General features: G+C 45.6%; 1 protein-coding gene across 2 annotated transcripts; it reads left to right on the top strand.

Annotated features, from left to right (window-relative positions):
• The first annotated feature begins 1866 nt into the window (after positions 1-1866).
• EIF4E2 (eukaryotic translation initiation factor 4E family member 2) lies at positions 1867-19818 on the top strand. 2 transcript variants are annotated; one of them, XM_063408315.1, is made up of 8 exons: positions 1867-2025; positions 2755-2869; positions 3961-4095; positions 5972-6076; positions 9043-9195; positions 9288-9424; positions 16797-16875; positions 19349-19818. In XM_063408315.1, the coding sequence occupies exons 1-7, from the start codon at positions 2006-2008 to the stop codon at positions 16840-16842; spliced, it is 711 nt and encodes a 236-aa protein (XP_063264385.1). In that variant the 5' UTR covers positions 1867-2005; the 3' UTR covers positions 16843-16875; positions 19349-19818. The 2 variants fall into 2 exon arrangements, with proteins under 2 accessions (XP_063264385.1, XP_063264386.1); XM_063408316.1 differs by lacking the exon at positions 16797-16875.
• The last annotated feature ends 490 nt before the right edge of the window (positions 19819-20308 follow it).

Below are 20308 nucleotides of genomic sequence, written 5' to 3'. Positions count from 1 at the left end.
AGCAAAGTCAGGCATCACATCTTGTGTTTACATATTGTCTCAGACTGCCAAACTACCCAAAGGTGAGTTTGAACAGCTCACGAGGAACTCTTCACTGGGAATAGGATGCTGGATGTTATCTACGTGCTATGTGAACAAGCCTTTACTCAGTTGCCCTCTCTTGTTGCAGAGATGTTACTTTTACCATTTTATCATACAGGATTTCAAGAGTTAGGTCTGTGTGTAAAGGTACCAGTATAACAACCTTTGGCTTTTTTTAGACTGGTGCAAGCTAAATATAAACCCCACAGAGATTTCAGAAAAATACTGGCTGTATATGCAATTTATTGTACCAGCAGAATACTTTAAATCTGTATCCAACTTAATTTAGGTGGTCATCCCTATAGGTAAGACCTACGTGGCTTTAGGGGAAGATGTCTTGGAGAAAATCAAGATACAAGTCGGGGGTTTTGACCACTGTGAAGCCTTCACTACAGTGGGGCTTAGTGATGTTCTTTCTTTTTTAACTTTGATAACTGTAATTACTGCATCCTCTGGTGCTCTAAAATCAATCTTTAAGAGTGGCTTATAATTTCTAAATAAGCTATTAAGTAGGAAATAACAGTGTGTGACCCTGTTTCTCACCCCATACTAATTACTTGGCACTTGCATTGGTCAATTTCAAAAGAGTGATTGATATCTTGGCCACTTAAGTCATTAGTTTTTGATTCTATGAAAAGGATCTTTGTTTGAGCGGGTCTCCATAGTGATTTGTGTAGCACATTCTTTCTGAAATATTTTGGTAAACTACTGAAATATTTTGGTCTTCAGAGCACACAGATCCCATTTAGGGATCGCTTTTGTTACCAACCAGGAAATTCTTTATGAGATTTTGAACTATTTCTGCTACTATTTATTTCTAAATAATTTTCCATGTCTTCTAAGTTTATGAACACAGGTTTGACCCTGTGAAACAACAGGATGGGAGGGCCACTGGTAAGGATATTTAGCCTAGGACCTGGGGAGCCCTTTTCCCTGTTCTGTTGTACCTCTGGGATTTCAGGGATATTGCTGAGACACCCATTGCCTTTGCTCTCAAATAGTAAGGTAGGAATATCAACGTTACATGCTTTACAAGGAGGAATACACTCACACACATAGGGCAGAGGACATGTGGTGTCTTATATATATGCTGAATACTTTTTTTCATGTTCCTGATCGACAGACTGATGAGAGATATTAGTTTTTTAGCATAAATAAGTTTTAAGTAGACTGAGTTACACCAAGTTATAATACTGTGTGATTTAATATGGAGCTTTTGCTTTGCTTTGCTTCCTTAGCATGAGTACCTGGATTACATAGGCAGTGAATTTTCTGACTCTTTCCGTATCACAAATTGATACAGAAACTACAGCACTCAGAACTCTATTTACTAACCCTGACATATAGAAGAAATTAGTCGTCAGAGATTTGCAAAGCACTGTGAAAAGACTCTGTGCTCATAAAGTGGCAACAGATTAATGAAGTACAAGGAGATGCTGAAGGAGGAACTATCGTCCTTATCCTCTGTGAAGTGTCCATTATCACTTCAGGAGCTCGCAGGCTCTTTACTGGGACATTTTTCCCGTTTTCTGTGCCATCCCTCACTGTACATGAAGGACCAATGGGGAGGGCGTCGAGCTGGGGTTCCCTGTCACCGGAGGCAGGGTCGGAAAACCCTTTGAAGAGGATAACTGATTCCTCAAAATGTATTTAGCAGAGCAAAATTAATTGTATGAATAATTTGTAACTCTCTGGCTTGTTCCCCAGCGCCAGCAACGCCACACCCAAGATGGCGGCCCTGCCCTGAGGGGCAACCCCGGCAGCGCGTGCCCTTCCCCGCCCGCCGTGCGCGGTGTTTCGGCTCCGGAGGGAAACGCGGGAGGTTATGGCGGAGCCGCCGGAAGCGGCGGAAGAGTTTCGGTAGCGGACCCGGCAGGGCGGAAGTCGCTGAGGCGAACGGGGGTGGCGGCGGTAGCGAGCGACGATGAACAACAAATTCGACGCGTGAGTGTCACCCCGAGCCGCCCCCGACCGGCCCCCGGTGCGGGGCTTGCACTGCCCCGAGCCCCGCCGGCGCCTCCCGCTGCTGCCCCGGCTCCGGGCGGGCGAGACGCGATGAGTCACGGGGCTACGCACAGCCCCGTCTGTGCAGCCGGGGCCCGGCCTGGCCCCGAGGGGACGCGGGGCCGAGAGGTGTGGGCGGTGGGCCGGCGGCAGTCCCGCACCGGGGAGTCGCGGGCCTCCTCGTGGCCCCGCTTGTCTCTCGCCTTTTCCGGCCCTTCGCAGGGAATGGGGCGGACGGAGAGACCTGTGGGGTGCTGGGTGCTGGCACGGTGTCTGCTCGCCCGAGGCGCTGCTTCTGCTATGCTGGGGGGCGCGGGCAGCGGGGTGGGCAAAAGTCAGCAGAGGTGCAGTGACAGGTCTTCATGTAGGCCCCCTGAATAGTGGGGAACCGTAACAAGTGTTTGGGATTTCCTAGTATCTAGCACAGTCTGCTTGGGTTTGTTCCAAAAAGCTATTTCGTGGTTCACTTCAGCTTAAAAGTGCATGCCCAAGATGCCTGTGATGGGCATAAAAGTAGAAGTAGTTTTTACTGTGTGGGTTGTCAAGTGTAGCTTTCCAAACTATGGTGGCCCTTGTACCACAGAGGAGCTTTGGAGCAGAGAACTGCCTGGCCTTGGTATGAACCTTCTCACCTGTGTGATAGCTCTCTTTGTTATTTTTCTTTACCAGATTGAAAGATGATGATAGCGGAGACCATGACCAGAATGAGGAAAATAACACACAGAAAGACAGTGAGAAGGAAAAGAATGATCGTGAGAAGCCACAGAGTACTACCAAGAGGAAGGTATGGTGCTGGCATCTGCACTCCACTACCAGGGCATGATGTGGCAGTGCTAGGGAGTCAATCTTCAGTTCAGGGACAAGGAAAATATGTCTTGGAGGGCTGTGGTCTCAGTGCAGTTACTGCTGCAGTGAAGACAGAGGGACCACGTTTGATTTCAGTAATTTTATGTCACTCTTGGAGGTCTCTCATCTGAGGGGTGAATGCTCCCTTCACTAACATAGCTGGTACCCTGCCAGGCTTTTGAATGGAAATGAGAAATAAAGCTTTATTTTCATCAAAAAACAAATATGGGAGAGGTCTCCTGTCTGACAGGACAGCAGTGGTTTAGCAGGCAATGTTTGTGACACTGTTGAAAAAACTTTTAAGATGTGTCCCTGTGTGTAATGTAGCCTCGTCAAGAATGCATAAGGCATATATCTCTCTTGGTTTGGGGGTTTTTTTTCATCTTGTGTTTAGGAAAACTGCTCTGTCTGAAGCAGTGCAACCCTTGTAAACTTGCCATAGTCAAGAGTAAAGTAGAGATTTAAGCCCTGGTAGCTCATATAACAATATCAAGTAGTACAAGATAAGGGCTTTGATCGGGGTTTTCTCTGTAAGTTTTGACTCCTGGCTAATGAGCTCTCATTAGCCTCTTTTGTGCTCATTAGAAGTATTTTTAATCAGAAATCAGAGTTTTGGAAGTTGAAAAGTGATTGCTGCCCACTGCTGGTGATGGGTTCCGCCAAAGCTGACAAAACAAGTTCTTAGATTCATTTTCCCAGAGCACTAGGGTGTTGGTTGCTTAAGGCAATTTGTGTCACCAGAGTTTTAATTGCATTTGAATCATGATTCATTATCAGTGGGGTTTATCCTTCCCAGAGGAAGAGAGTGTCTTTTTTTTTTCTCTTAATTTGAAAAACTTAAGGGTCTCACATTTCCCTTTTTAGTTTGTCCTTTTTTTTTCCTATAAGACAGGCACAGGATTAAAAAAAATTAAGTAATGATGCCTCTGACGGCTTGAATGGTTGCTTTTATGTGCTGTAAATGTGATTTTTCCCATTCCCCTTTTTAGAGGAGCACACAAGGGGTAAGCAAGCTTTTCTGTTCTGCAGGCTGTGGTCCCGGGGCCGGCTGAGCACCCCCTGCAGTATAACTACACCTTCTGGTACTCCCGACGGACCCCCGGGCGGCCCACCAGCTCCCAGAGCTACGAGCAGAACATCAAACAGATCGGCACCTTCGCCTCCGTGAGTGTCCCCTTGCTGTCCCCATGTCCCCTGGGCATGGCGTGGTCCTGGCCTGGTCCCTGTGTGCCGGCTCTGTGCACACACAGGGCACTGCTGCTTGTGGTGGCAGTGAGGGATCTGCCAAGGCAAACGAGCTCTCGAATGACAGCAGGGATGTGTCTGTAGCACTTTGCCTCTGACCTCTGTGCATGGTGGTAGCTGGTATAATAATGGAAAACAAAAAAAAAAAAGCAGCCATGTAGTTCATTTATGGGTGGACCAAGAGAAGGAAGGAGCAGCTTTTCTATCCCGTTTCAGTACTGTCCCCCACACACTCCCCACCACACAGACAGTGTTTGAATAAGCACCTGGCATGCCATATTTGCCAGCCGCTGGTGGCCTGTTGTCTGTCTGGAAATGATGGACAAGGTGCAGTTTGATGTTGCAGTCAAGTTCATTAAAAGACAAATTGCTCTTCCTTTGCCGTTCCACTCTGTGGTTCCTTGTGCCTGGAATAAACTTGAGCGTGTCCTGGAAAGGCGGTGATGGGTTTTTGTGTGGTGCTGGCAGAGTAAACCCGCCCTGAGAGGAGCCCAAGACATGTAAGCAAAACAAGACCCCATTACTGTTCTAGAGCCCAGGAAATCTGTTGGCTGTTTTCTTCCTTTTTCTTTTCAATCTGGTGTTTGCCCAGTTTTTTCAGGGTCTCTTTTAAATGTCAGTTTTGATCACCAGTACATATCCTCTGTAATATGAGAGTTTATAAAAACAGCCCTTTATTCCTTCTGGAGGCTGCATAAAAATGTGGAAAGCTCTAAAAGCTGTGAAACGTGAACCACTAGAGGGCATGTTCCCTCACTGTGGGAGTATGATCTCCCCATGGATGTTTGGATGTGTCTGAAAAATTAGATTGCTTTGACCCCTCCTCCGTCTTGGTTCATAATTTTATTGGCTATAAAAGCAAATTCCAGCTTGGATGGCAGAGGTCACAGATTGGACTGGAATTCCAAGTGCTGACCAAGTCATTAAGGTGTCTGATAAAGTGCTTGGTTTGATGTCTGACCCTCCAGCTGCACTGCTGGTCTGCTTAATAGCTATTGTCTTATTGAGCAGAGTCTTCTTAAAATATGGAAATTAATATAATCTCTTCCACTGCCTTGTTTTGGTTTAGAGATCCATCCTCTCTCAAATCCTTTCTTACCCAGAGATTCTCAGAAGATAAATATGCTACTTTTAAGAACTATAAAAAATAAGTCCCATGCCTTACAGTCAGATTGTCTCAAGCAGACACAGGGGTCCCAGAATGGAACTGGTTGAAGTGGTCTAAGTGTACCATGGCAGACTGTAAAAGGAAGTAAGAGGTATTTGGTGCCTCCCGATCTTAAACTAGTACCAGAATGTATGTTTTGTCTTAAAATCCATATACAGTAAAATTAAATACAAAAAAAGTCTTATTTGAAGGCTTCTGCAGTTTTCATGGTCACAGAGAGCAGTGGTTACGCAGGGTAAAGAGGCTTGGCTGTAGCTGATGCATTTGACACATATCCAATTATTGAAAGCTTAGGCAGTAGGAGTTAAAAGATACGTTTGGAACTGTTCTCCAGGGCAGCCGTTACCTTAGCAGATTTCTTCAGACAAACACTGAGTGACTTTGGAGGGACCTGTTGAATGTTTCAAGTGGTCACCTGTTAATGGAGCCAGTCAGAAACAGGCACCCAAGCTCTGACACTACTGTTGCCTTTTGTGTTGCCTAATCAACACCCTGGTGACAGGAGAGTAGAACAGAGGAGGGGAAATTGGCTCTGGAGAGCTGGTGTAAAAATGGCAGCATGTTTCTGTAGAAGTCTGGACTGTGAACAGTTTGAGCAGCCTCACTGTGTGGTTGGTGTTGTTGCAGGTGGAACAGTTCTGGCGGTTCTACAGTCACATGGTACGTCCTGGGGACCTGACAGGCCACAGTGACTTCCATCTTTTCAAAGAGGGCATCAAACCCATGTGGGAGGTGAGTTGGAGCTCTCATTTCTGCCTTGATATTTTCCCACAGTATTCTGGAGGGAACCTTCTACAGTGGAGGGACTCCTGTCATTAAATGGCACTCCAATAGATTTTCTTGGGTGAAATTCTTTTGTCTGCGTTTCCTGTAAACTTGTCCTCAGAACTCTGTCCCGTGTAACCTGAGAGTCCTGCTGCCAGAGAGGGAGGATGGGGAAGGTTCTGGCTGCACCCCCACAAAGGTTGCTGAACTGCCATTGCCAGTGGAGGGGGTACCCCATCTAAGCTCTGTGCCTCCTATGGGCACTTGCCCCTTGTAGCTGCCTCCAGTGGCAGCAGTGCAGGGCTTTCCTCTGGAAGGACTGGACCTCTCCAGGTGGGATTCAACAAAGCTCATAAAAACCAACCCTCCTTTTTCAGTCAAGGAGGCACATATGGTTAAAAGCATGCACACAGAGCTGGAAATGGAAAAACAGCATTGCCTTTTATTTGCTTTCCTTCTTTTCTGGGGCTTGTTTCTGGTTTGGTTGATTTTTTTTGTTTGTTTGGGGTTTTTTTGTGAGGTTTTTTTAGTGTTTGTTTGGTTTTTGTGGGGTTTTTTTGTTGGGTTTTTTTATGTTTTTGTCTTTGTTCCAGGGCACTTTAGTTTGCTTCTATTTATATCCAAATCTGTTAAAAGAAATTTTAAACAGTCTTTGCCCAGCAAATCATTCTTCCAGTTCCTGGCCTGCTTCCAGCAATGACCAATAGCATTCACAATATGAGGATTTTATGTGTTTCTCTGAAGTACCTAATTATATTGCTTGGTCCTGAGAAATTTATATATGACCCTGGTTAGCAATTATTTTAAGCAAGGTGTTTTATAGCCGGTTACTGCAAATACTATTTATATGAAATGTTTAACCCTCTTTGGACTCCTGGTGAGCAAATTCCTCAGACAGTGTGTCGACCAGAGAGTCCCCAAGTTAATGATACCACAATTTCTCTGAAGCATTTCTATGAAGCATATACTTAAAAGTATACATTTTAAGATGAAGGTAGAGAGATTCTTTGGCATTTTTACTTCTTGCCCTATTTCCTTGTTCTATTTCTAGAAGATGACCTGAGGTCTCACTTCTGGCCTTCCATTGCTGCATGCTTTGTAGGGCTTTGTTTATGTTTCTTCCTCTTCCAAACCAATCCTTAGTTACTGTCATTCTTGTAGGTACATGTGTGCCTGTGTGTAGCTCTGATCTTTTTCTGCATCCATCTGTGCCTTTTCTGGTAAAGTCAGAAGCATTAAGCATAATATTCCCTGGTGATTTACTGGGCTGCAGATCATTATTATTCTAGTGAAGGAAAATCAAATGCTTGACTGAACTGAAGCTTGTTTAACCTGAAAGAAAACTAACAACAACCATAAGGCACATGATACAGCACCTGCCTCCCAATCACTGCTCTCTCTGTAGCCTTGAACCTGCTTAAGCCACCTTTGAGATATTTTTAGCAATATCACTGTGTTCTGGTGCCCATTGTGGAAACTTTGAAGAGTTAAACCCACCTCGCAGTGTAAAGGCTGTGATGTTCACAACTTGGAAAACAAGGGTATTTGACAGAAACCAGTTTGCTTCTCACAGGATTCAGCCACATTCCTAGAACTTGTGTTGATTTGGGGGCTTCTGTCATGCTTTGAGGTTTGTCTGGAGCTGACACTTTCCCTTTTCAGTCCAGCACATACCTGAAGAGTAGGAGTCAAGTGAATGCTGCTGTTATGCTGATGCTTCCATGTTTCCTCAGGATGGCTTCCTTAGCAGTTGCTGTCTCTGAGAGAGCAGACAAATGTTTTATCTGAGCCCTAGAGAAGCTATAAGGCTTAAATAAAATTAACTTTATTTCATTAAGAAAGGTTGGGCTGCCTTGCTTGGCATCTTCAAGGTGTGTCCCAGCTTGGCAGATAGGATTGCTGGGGATTTGGAGAGGGATGTCCTGTTTTGTGCAGTCCCCTCTGAGTCATCCTTTGTTCTCTGTTTCTGTCCTAGACCTGTCCTCCCTTGCCCTTCCTAACTGCCACCTCTTTGACTTCTTCCTACCTCTCTGTCTTCAGCTTTGGATGGAATTTGTTACCCTCTCACCTTGTAAGATTTCCCAGCTCCTGTGTTGTACCAGAGAATGCCATAGTATTCAGCACAGAGGAGGAGCTGCTCTTTGACATAGATGTGTGTTCTGGGGAGCAGGGGAGGCTGTAGCAGTTTCCAGCTCTTTGTCAGCTTCAGGATACAGAATCACAATATTGAGGTGACAGACTGGATGCTTAGCATAAACTTTTCCTTTTACTCTCTCCCTTCATTTTGGTTGTTTCCCTGGGTCACCACAGTCTGGAGCAAACATTCAGCTGTCTGATGTGTGATAATGTCAGCAGTTCTCAGAGAACAGGATGGTCCTTTCTGTTTTAACACAACTTGTGAGCCCATTCCTGGAAGCGTGGAAGGAAAATGTTTATCAATTTTTCGCTTCCTTTTAAAATACCGTTTTGCAAACTCTTTCCTGGCCTTCCATGCTCTGTGATGAGGGGGTTCTCCTGTTTTACAGGGATCTTGTTTTACAAACAGAACTCCATATACAGGGGATTGGACAACTGGGGAATCAGTCTCAGGTTTAGTAGTTTTGAAGTCCTTGCCTCTGGATCTGTTTGTGCAGATTGGTAGGCTGGTGTTAGTCTTTGCTAGTGGGATCAAAACACTAGAACTCAAGTCATCAGAGCATATAACTTTGTCTGGAATTCTGAGGGCCATTGTTTCAAGTACTTTGTATTCAAAGTAGGTGGTTTTCCTCTGTCTCTGCTTATATGGGGGAGAAGTGAAATAAAATACTTTTGCTTGAAAATACCCTCCTTGCCCCATCTAATCAATATCAGCTCTTGTTTGTGACTCTGCTGTCTTGTGGGTAGCAGAAAAACAGCTAGGAGAAAACAAATCAATTTATTTTCCCTCTTCCTAGGATGATGCCAACAAAAATGGTGGTAAATGGATTATCCGTCTGCGGAAGGGCTTAGCGTCACGGTGCTGGGAGAATCTCATTCTGGCCATGTTGGGAGAGCAGTTCATGGTGGGGGAAGAAATCTGTGGGGCCGTCGTCTCCGTCCGATTCCAGGTGAGTGCTTTTGGGAACTGGCACGTGCCTCTGTGTGGCAGGGCTGCAGCAAGAGCCCCGTGCTCAGCCCTGCCTCCCGTGCTGTTCCACAGGAGGACATCATCTCCATATGGAACAAGACAGCCAGCGACCAGGCCACGACAGCCCGGATACGCGACACGTTACGAAGAGTGCTCAACCTACCTCCCAACACCATCATGGAATATAAAACCCACACTGATAGCATCAAGTACGTGTGCTGGCCAGGGGGGTGCTGCAGGGTGCATGTGTGCTTGAGCAGCTCAGTGCACGGCACAGGCGTTGGCAGAGGTGCTTTTGTGCGTTAGGGCGGTTCCTGCAAACTGAAGTGCAAACAGCAGCAGTTGTTGCCAGCACGCTTGGAAAGCCAAATTCCTGTGTTGTTGTCATGCTGTTGTTGGGGGTGTTTGGTTCCGTGAGCAAAACCTCTTTCTTTTTAAATGTGTGATTCAGGGTTATATTAGCCATCCACCCAGCCTGATCGGGTGATGGGCAGTCCAGGGTGGGACTGTGGCTTGATGTATTCAAAGGCGAGATTGCAGTGGGGGCTTGTCGAATCATTTGAATAAATAGAGATTCTGGGGAATAAAGTGCGGAAGCTAACAGGGATTTATAGTGCCATTAGACTTATAAATGGTCTTGGGAAAGTGCTGTGTGAATTTACAGTGCTGTACAAATGATTTCTAATCATAATAAACGTCGTATATTAAGTCTTCTAGGCCCTGGTGACAGAGGCTCTTTAACAAGACTAGAAGATCGTGGTACACAGAGAGCACAGCTGTATTTTTAAATAAATGTATTATAGCTTACAATATCAGGCTATTCAGGGTGACTTTTATTTCCCACAAAGTGACAAAAAATTGCATATATAGGTATTAGTTAGTGCTGAGTAATATGTTGTTTTTCTTTTTTTCTTCAGTGTATTATAAACCAATACACTGATTAGATCATATTGGTTAAATTAATACTTGAAAAGGTGCACACAGAAAAAGAAGCGAAACAAATGAATAAGACACTGATGGGGCAGAGAGCTTTCTAATCTTGCCTGTAATGAAGGTGCGAGTATCTTTCATGACTTTCATCATGCTGGCTTGTTCTTTCCACATAATCACCCTGTCATCAGTCTGCTGTCAGACAGTTTGATGGGATCAATCCTGGTTCTGGGAGACAGCTAGCTTCCAATTTTGAGTGTGGGTCACTAGTAATTACACAGAATTCTCATTGAAACTAGATTTTCACTGTAGGCATCTAGTGTTCCATGTAGCCTTCCCTCCCGTGTGTGTGGGAAAGAGAAGGGAAAGAGATGATTTTTTTTCTGTGATTTTGCCACTGACATTTCTCATGCACTTTTTGCCAGGAGAGGGCACTATGGACACTGTCCACGTAAGGAAATCGCAAGGTGCTCATGTGGACACACAACAGAATATTTTACTCCTGTTCAGCAGCAGCAGACTGCAGACTGTGGTGATGCGGCTTTGTGGTGAGAGCAGGGAGGTGTTTGACTTCTCTCAGTCTCTGTAGTAAAAGCTGTGCCTGGAGCCAGCTGTCCTAAGCTGTGGTGGTGGTTCATGTAGCAAGTGTAGAATGGGAATGATGTGGCCTTTCCCTTGTGAGCTATCACCACCAGCACTTCCTAGCACAGAGAATGCTACTATAGCAATGTCTGGTTTTGCTCTGGCAGGTGTAAGGCCTTGAGTGATGGTGCATCCAGTAGTGTGGCCTCATTTCCCTACGTCAATGTAGCATGCTATGCTTGCTGCCCTGTCTTCCTGCATAGCATCCAAGTTTCATTTCATGCTGATGACATGTGGTGCAAAATGAGCTTGTCTGAGAATAGCAGGTGTTGGAGATATCAAGTTTAGTAGCTCAGATTACAGCTGGGAGCAGTTCTTAAATAGAGGCCAACTGGCTTGTCTCCCACTCATTCTTCTGTTGGTAGGAGGGTTAGTCAGGAATTGCTTTGATGATGTCCCAGTCAGGTAGGTCTAAGCAGTTAACCTTCTGCCACATGGGGCATTATGAAAGCTCCTTTTTTCCCATTGCCTTGCTTGAGCTGCAGCAGTCTGATTGCAGTGCTCTCCAGCATCTCCATCCAGTGCCACTGGTGTAAATTCAGAGCAGAACTGCTGTCAGTGGAGTTTCTGTGTAGTGATGCACAGACCAACTTCTTGTGCCTCTCTTGCCTGGTACCAGCAGGCAGCAAGGGGCAGCAGCTGCAGAGAGGTGATGGTGACTGCTATGTGACAGAGAAGAGCAGGACAGCCTCAGCTTTCAGTCTGACTCTGCTTGGCTTAGCTTCATATCATTAAGGTTCTCTCACTAATAAAGAATCTCTTGTGTAACTAGTTCTATCCTCCATAAAGTCTGGCTCCTTTTCCTTGCCCATCTATCAAGTCCTGTTGAAATACTGTCCATCATGAATAAACTCCACTTATGCTGCACATGTACCATGTGATTTATGACTCGGGAGGGCTTTCCAGCCAGCACTCTATATTCACACTCTGGCTGTGTTTCATGAAAAGCTCTAATGGAAGAGCTGTGCTCTAGGCTTTGTCAGGGCTGCCTTTAGAGGGGGGCTTGTTTTTCATTTGTATGGGCTGCATCTCTCCACTAGAGCTCTGCTCATGTGCGGGGTTTGATTGGCATTGATTGTGCTTCAGGGAAGGGAGCATGCTTAGCAAGAAAAGAACAGGCATTTCTCAAAACCTCGACTTTTAGGAAGTGAATTGACCTGGATTAGCTTTTGACACACTGTAAATGAATGCTTCTGTAGAAATTGCTAGCATGCCTCTCACTGTGGAACTTGAGCCCTGTGTTTCAGGTTTTGTATATTCCTTTTGTGATGATGCATTTCATATTAAATCATTTCTAGACACCATTTTTCATGAGTTGTCAGTGAGGCTGCAGCCCCTTTGTTTCAGAAAGTGGTGGTGCTGCCAAGCTGCATCTGAAAAGTACCTGTTGCGTCACAGCTATTCCTAGGAGCTGTTCTGCATTCTGTCCTCTCTGCTCTTGGTGGTGGAGCATGTGCATTTAGCTAGATAAGCAGATCTTTCATTGCAATTTTCTTGTGTTTGTCCTTTCTCTTGCTTGTGATATTGACAAGCTGCCTGAATCCCAGCGAGTAGAAGGGTCAGCCTAGTCTGTATGAATTTCCAATCTTGCTAGGAGAGCTAGAACAATCTCCTGGACTTTGTTTAATTCCAGGGGATTTATAGTAGCTTAGACATTACAGCACTGAGCACCTGAAGAGAACATATGTGACATTTTGTGGGCTACCTTGTTTCGGTAGCAGGAGAGAAATTGCTTCTCTTTGTTCCCTCAGAGGTGCACTGAGAGAGGAGCACTCAGATGCAGTGAACCACTTAATAGGTTCAGTTCATCAGTGTTGTTAACCTTGGAGGTGACAAGGTCCAGAAATGACAGTGACTTATGGACAGTGGTACTTCCTGTGGCTTGGAATTAAAGGAAAAAAACCCAACCTCTTTTGCTGCCGTAGCAGGTGTGTTTTTTTGAAAGCAGAATGTTGCCAACCACAGCCTGGCCATGTCTCAGCAAAGCCACTGAAAATACTCAGGTATCTGCAGTTGGGAGAAGACTGGAGGGGAAGTGATCACTTTGACATTTGACTTTGAGCATTGCAGCATGAAGTTTGTGGCTGCCTTGTGTATACCTTTGCCTTGCCTGGGCTTATCAGCCTTTCCTTTCCACGCTGATAACTCTGTGGTCAGTGACCATCTCCTTTGTTGGGAGCTCTCACCTACAATACCATCCAGGAATCCCAGGCAAATTCAGCAACACTGCTTCCAGTGCCAGGAGAGACCAGAGCAGTGGCCATCAGCAGGTTGCCACTGTGCAGGCTGGTGTGGAAATGCTTTGGTTACTGTGTGACATTATGGATTGTCCTGTCAGCTCTAAAGCAAGGCTGCTTTTTCTGAAAACAAAGCTTTGCTTATTCGTAAGTGCCTGCTGCAGTGAGAGCTGAGCAGGGTATAAAACTATCCTTTCCTTTCAAAGTCACCAGTGATAACTAATGGGATGGCTCGAGTAAATGAGAAGAATAGTTGATCTTAATAGAGCTGGCACTGGGTTCATTTCACTGCAGGCAGTTGGAGGAAATGGCCTCAGATTATATTGTAGGTAGGAAACAAGAGGATATCCTATGAAGGGAATAATGCACTGTAAGAAGACTACAGGGGTGAGGTTCTCAGGACAAAAAGAGAGGAATGGCAAAAAAGTGAGGAATTTGGAAGAGAAATCCCTGTGGAAGTGGGAGGTGTTGGGCAAGAAGATCAGTGTTTATGAGAGAATAAGCTGGTGGTAGGGTGCTTGTGAGGTCTTCCTTGTCACAGTAGAGTTCAGCTAATCCTGTAAGTGTTGTGGTTTTATATCACTGGTTGCCATTTACTTGCTAATTTCCAAAACCTTGGGAGAGCTCCTCAGTGCTGCTGTTCTGCTTGTGTCACCTTTGCCTTTGACTGTGTCTTAAATGGAGCAGGCAGGGTTAACCTTGCCTGAAGAGAAATGATCTGCAGAGGGGACCCTCTACACGTATTGTCTGATACCTGTCAGGGGATGGCAGGTTGCCTTGGGTCTTGCCAGCTCTAGAACTGCATTGTTTCACCCTCATCCATTCAAGTCTGAGAGTAGGAATAAAATGTAGAACAGATCAGTGAGGTTCCAGATCTGATAGCTGTTCTCTTCCCCTGAGTCTCTGCAATACTGGCTTCATTCATTTATCACTCCATTTTCCAATTCCAGTAATGTTTCCAGGTGCTGCAAGTCTAAGAGCACTTGCACAGACCTGGTCTTTGAATTGATGGATTCATTATTCATTTTCCATCAACATAATATGCTTTATTCAGAAGTGTCCATGACTTTGTGAAAGGCTTCCTTATCTTGGTGGCCTGTCTCTTACAAAAAAAGTGCCTATAAGCTATTTATTTCATGGCTTTCTTTTCCAAGGAGGTCAGTTTAGCTGTATTTATTTAGTTGTGTTATATTACCTTTGCCACAGGTACTGCCAGAGAGGTGAAAGAATTATTTCAGGCTAGAAGACTATCCTAGATCTTTTTTCTAAGCTGTTAATCACAAAGTTCTTCTCTGGTTGTGAACAAATCCCAGGGGAAGCACTCAGAAAGAGGCTGTGCTGCTCTGGACACCTGCAGAGTGTAGTGAGTGGTCAGTGTGCTGGGAGGTTCCTCATGGGCTGGCAAAAGAGACAGACCTTAGTGCCCTCTGTAAGGTACCATGAGTGCACTCTGAGCTCTCTGAATCCTTTCTTAGCTGGGGAAGGAGAAGGTAAGGAGCAGGGTTGCACAGAGAAATACTGGAGGCAAACTGCTAGGACTCAGTTAAGGATATTTGCAGAAAACAGCTAGTGCTGCTTGCACAATGATTGGATGATTTGGAAAGCCCCTTGAAGCAACTACGATTGTCCTTCCTCTTTTTGCTGGTCTTCCTGTTCCTTTTTTTTTTTTTTTTTTCCCTTTCTTTCTTTTTGTGGAGATAGTGGCTTCTTTTCTCATTTTTTTTCCTCCAACTTACTTGCTGGGGCTAAAGGGAGCCCTGTCTGGGTCCTGACTGGGCATTGGGAAGAAGGTAGGAAGTTTCAACAGTTGTGGGTCAGGAATGAGTGTGGAAGAGCAGCTCTGGCTGGCTTTATTTAGCCTGCTGAGGTTTCCATTTCCCCTCTGTTCAGTGGGAATAATCTAAGTGTTGGAGATCAATTCACTGAGTATCTGATCGCTGTGCAGACAGTATGGCAATAAGGTACTAAAAATGTCTATACATAAAAATAACCCCTTAGACTCTCTGGCACTGTGCCTTTGGCATGTCACAGGTCATAAAGATTGTGCCAGATGAAATTAACTGGCAGCCTTGTTCAGTATGGAATGAGAGCAGTTTGCTCTCCTAGTGTAGTGTAGGTACATTAGGGCAGACACATCCTGGTGGATTTTTTCAGTCAAGTCAGCAGATAGTTGGAGTCATTAGTAGTATAATATGTATGAGGGTCTTGAATTAAAAATTCTTGGCTGGAAGAGCTTTTTCTCTCTGTCTGTGAGGACAGAGATGAAGGACTATGCATGATGTTATTGGGATGTTGAAACAAGGAACTTCTTAGTGTGAAAGGGGTAATAAATTATCAATTATGTTAACAAGTAATCTGCCCTTGTATTCCTTCTGCTGAGAAGTTACAAGTTTGGGAGAGCTATGGGAGAGGAGAGAGAGATGTGACTGTGGGTGATGGGGATGTGGTAGAGGTACAAGGGAGGTTGGAGGGAAGACATGAAGGTGGAGACTTTTTGACAAGGAAATGTGCAAAGATTACCAACAACTAAGAGGGCTTCAGATTCAGAGTTTCTCTCCTCCCTAACTTTCTTCTGGAGAGAGGCTGTTGAACCCTGAGGTCTCTGTGTTTATTTGGGCTATGACTTGCTGGGAAAGAGCATGTGACACCTGAGCTGCTTTTGCAAATGCTGTTTGGGAGCTTGATTCTGAGGCTCAGATAAGAGCCAGGTTGGTGGTCTGGTTTTGGCACAGGTGCTGACTAACAGGGTTTCCATTTCTGGACTCTCCTGTTGTGTTACAGTGGCCTGATGAGGGAATGCACAAAACAAAATGTGAAGTAGCTGAGAAGTACCAGCAAAAAAATCTAGAGGGTGGTCTGAGTTTGATTGACCTGGGTTCTCTTTAAGGTCCCTCCAGCTCCATGGGACTCTGTGGCTTCAGAAAATGGCTTGGCATGTGCTGTAGGCACCAGTACTGTTTTGCTGGGCACAGAGAACTATGAGGTTCTTTGATGTCTCTGATCCCAGAAGATAATACTCATGCTCACATTAACCTCAGCATGTTTTCCCTGAGAGGGTTTTCAGTATGCTGCCTTCATAAAACCGACAGCAATTTTTCAGTCTGCTGCCTTCATCCGTCAGTAACATTCTCCACCAGGGAATGCAGTGTTGGGCCTGTCCCTCTAACTTATCTAAAAACATTTTCATTTCAAATAGTTTTTACTGGGTTGTCATTAGCAACACAGGTTTACAATAGGAAATGAGACTTCCTGATAACAATTGGATTCTGCTGCCTGATGGAAGAATTTTGTAAGAACTAAGCTGTGTGGCATTAAAAGAAGCCCCTTCTGGGGGGATTACCTGCATATGCAGTATGTGGCAAAGCATGAGGCCAGTAACTGGCTGAGTTTAACTAGCCAAGGAATGTGATAATCCCCCAGAAAGACGTAACATGGGCTATTTTATGAGCAATAGGAAATGGATATTCCATTTGTGACTAGGAAGGTCATACCTGTCTCTGGGTATTAATGTGGCTTTATCACCAGCAGCCAGTGGGAACGCTTCATGCCTGTGCAGAACGCTAAAGCTGCCTTGTGCTGTCAGATGTTTGGCTGGATTTTAAGGATGCTTCTATCCACTAGGGCTATCAGAGAATATTGCCTTGCTCTCTGAAGACAAGTGCCTTTTAAACGTCATTGAATGTTTCTGCTCTCGTTAAAAGTTAAGAAGCCTTTGATCTGAAGTGCTATTTTTTGGGTTTTATTTCATTTTTTTTTTCCTCTGGCTTGCCAGGGCCTGGGAGGAGTTTCATGGCCTGGTGAACAGCAGTGGCCGCTGATCGAACGCTCCCCCTCCCTCTGTCACACGCAGGGTAGGGCCTCATCTTTCTTCCTATGTGACTTTATGGCATACCTCTCAGCTTCCAATCTTCTTCCCAAGGGCTGGCATGTTCTCTTGCCTTATGGGCCTGATGGTGGGCCCATTGTGCTATTTGTTCTTCTCCAAAGGTCAAAATTATTTTTAAATTTTTTTTTACTAGAAATCAGCATTTTCTGTTGAGGTGCTGTATGCTATTTTGCTAATGTGTCCTTCCTCTGTATGAGGCACTTTATCCCAGACCTAGTCCCAGGAGGCTGAGAGGTATGTCGTCAGCTTGGGTGTGTTGCCTAGGGTTGACTGTAAGCAGGTATGGAGTGGTAAATAAATCCTAAGCACGTCCTGGTGATGGACACTGAGAGAGGCACCTGGGGCCTGACACACAGCTCTTTAACAGAAGAAACAGAATAATCTAATTAGTCAATAAAAGCTTGTTCAGGAAGACACCCAGTAGCTACTGTAGGTAGAAATAATAATGTTGTGGCTAAAGAGACAACCACCCTCTAGTGCTGGTAGTGGCAGCCAGGATGTGCAGAGAAGAGCCAAGGTGAGCCCAGGGCTGCTGGGAGCCTCACAGCTCAGATTGTTTTTCCCTGCAGTGCCCACTTCCCTGATAGCAGCCCTTTAAGGGCCAGCAAGAGGCCTGGCTGTGAGGGTTGGGTTGATTGTAGCCAAGTGGGCTCACTGGATTGCTGAGTGCCAGAGCAGAGGAATCTACTGGAAGGAGGCGTTTACACTGCCCAGTTTCCATAACTGGGCAGTGGAATGCAGCTGCTCCAACACAGCTGAGCTCTGAGGAGCTGCTGGGAATCCCAAAACCTCCCTCAACAGCATTGAGCAAGCAGTGTTCTCATACCTTGCTCCCAAGTCATGGGTGAAAATAATACCTCTCTCTCCTCACAGGTTGGCTTTTTGTGAGGATCAGTGTTTACAAAATACTACACAGGCACTTGATAGTGTTGTTATTGTTAGATGACATTCACATGTCCTTCTGGAAGAGGAAACCAGCTCACTTCATGACATACCAGGCTCTGAAGGCAGCCAATGTGCCAAGGGTACAGGAAAACAGTGGCAGAGTTCATTTAGCTCTCAGCTGTATTGGGTGCCCTGTGCTGAGCAGGGGTGAGAAGAGGGCCTGGGGCATCCCAATAAAGGCAAAGGGAGGAAAAATGTAGGGAAAATGTCCATTAAAGAGCTACCTGAAGTGTGCTGTCCTCCTGAGGTAGATGGCACAGGTGAAAGTCCAGTGTGGGATAGAAAGCCAAACCATTGTTGCAAATTAACCAGAATCCAGTTAATGAATCTTGAATCACATTCCCAAATGGCAGCCCAACCTGCTCTTCTGGCAAGTGCAAAGGTGAACCCCAGTCTTCTGCAGATGGCCTCCAGCATATTTTTTGCTGTCATGTTATAGCAGAGAACTTTTTTAACTCTAAAAAAGTGGTTTTTACTTCCCTCTGCTCTTGCAGTTCTCCAGCCCACCTCCTGGAGGTGTTCCAGCCTGTGCTGGTACAGCTGCTGTGCAGCTCCTGGCAGCACACAATGATAGCTCAAGGGTTTGAGTGGAGTTTCACAGTCCTGCACAGCACCTTGCTGCTGAAGTTACTGCCTTTGCTCTTCAGCCATTTGGTGTGCTATGTCCTGGGGCATCTCTAAGTGTTTTGGCTTGGGCAACTTACAGGCCTATCCCTATTTATGGGAAGAGCTGCCAAACCTATCCTCTCAAGTAATTGTTATCTCCTTTGTTTCCAACACACCACCTATTAATGTGGAAATATGCTTTGCCTGTTGCGGCTGCTCACAGGCTGGCAGTAAGCAATAACAGATTTCTGTAACCTGCCCCATCTTCAGTCGCTGCAGTGCCATGAGACTGCACTGAGGGAGGTTGTAGACCAGCACTCCTTCCCTGAGCCTTGTGGCTGTACTCATGAGTGAGTAGAGGCTGCTGAAGAAACTCTTCTGTTTAAACTTGAGGGAAACACCCTTCTCAGATTAGATACTCTTTTGAGGTAGGAGAGATCAGAGAGCTAAACTTGTTGACATTTTGATTAAATACGAGGGACAGAGGCAGGGAGATGTTGGTCTGATAGTATATTTGTGCTCCAAGCAGAATCCCCAAGATAAATGTTTTGTAAGGAAGAGACCTTGAGAGTTGTTTAAACACCAGAATCCATCAGGGAGGTTTCCACATTCTATCATGTCCTTTGCTCACAGGAGATGACCATTTTTTCTTCTCATTGAATGGGGATGAACCAGGATCTATCTCCCTCTGTTATGAGTGTTCTGGAGTGACAGCTGACTTGTGTGAGAAGTTTGTAGTTAGGAAGATCTGCATGGGAGATTTAACAAGCGTTTGATGATGTACTGGGATGGCAACACTGGTAGCTGTGGTGGGGAGAATGGGGAGATGCTGTGGTCTGAAGGAATGCACATCTTTAACCACTTTTATTCTTCCATCTGTTTTCTAGGGATAATTCAAGCTTTCGAAACACAAAAATCACATTGTGAGAACAAGAGTTGGCACTAAGCTCCTCTCTCCGTGTTGAAAGCACTGAGAGTGCCCTCCGACCTCTGAAGGGACTCATGGGCCACTCTCGCACTCCTCCCTGGGGGAAGGATCCATCTGCAGCCCTCCAGCAGCGGTGACAATAGAGGCCGATTTTGTCTTACACAAACTTTTTTTTAGCAGTGGGGCGGGAGGCAGCCTTTCAAATAGCGGCGGGCCCTTGGGGCCGCATCTTGCAGCACTTTCCTGTCTTTCTCTACGTGGCATGCAGGATCTTTGGGATTCTGCCTCAACATCAGAGCCTTTTGCTGAGGGATACCAGTATTATAAATCTCTCTGCAGCTGGGAGGAGCATCCCAGTTGAGAGTCAGCCCTGTGGTTTTCAAATGCCCCTTTTCAGTTCTGCCAATAAATTATTGGGTCTCTTTGTTTCTTTCAGTCTCATTTTTTGGCTCTGTCTGAAATTCAGTGGAGTGGTATTTCTCTAGGCTTCTTGCTTTGTCTTTGCCTCTTCTTTATACTCCCATCTTAGAAGTGCCTTGTACCCACCCCTATTTGTTATGAAGAGGGATGTGAGCTTCCCTTAAAGCAGGACAAAGAGATGTTTGGTGTCAGTTGCCTTCCCTCTGTCTGTCTTGGTGGAGAACCAGCAGCACTGGCTGAATTCAGGGCCAAGGCTGCTTCTGGTGTGTACTGGGGTTTGCAAGTCTCTGGCCACGTGGGAAACTGGGCCCCCTGTGGGTGTAGCAGAAGAGGGCAATGGCCCAGCCCGCTGCCCAGCCTGCTGCGTGACAGCTGTGACCACAAGAGGGGCAGGGAGTGACCCCCTGTCCTCCGGGGTGAGCCTCAAATGATGGGTTATTGCCTGGAAAGCCAGCGTGGCTGCAATTTGGATGCCACGGAAACAATAGGAGCTAATTAT

Source organism: Prinia subflava, chromosome 11 (assembly GCF_021018805.1).
Source record: "Prinia subflava isolate CZ2003 ecotype Zambia chromosome 11, Cam_Psub_1.2, whole genome shotgun sequence".
NCBI classification, from domain to species: domain Eukaryota; kingdom Metazoa; phylum Chordata; class Aves; order Passeriformes; family Cisticolidae; genus Prinia; species Prinia subflava.
Note: the sequence above shows the minus strand (reverse complement) of the source record. Positions and strands in the feature narration are given on the sequence as shown.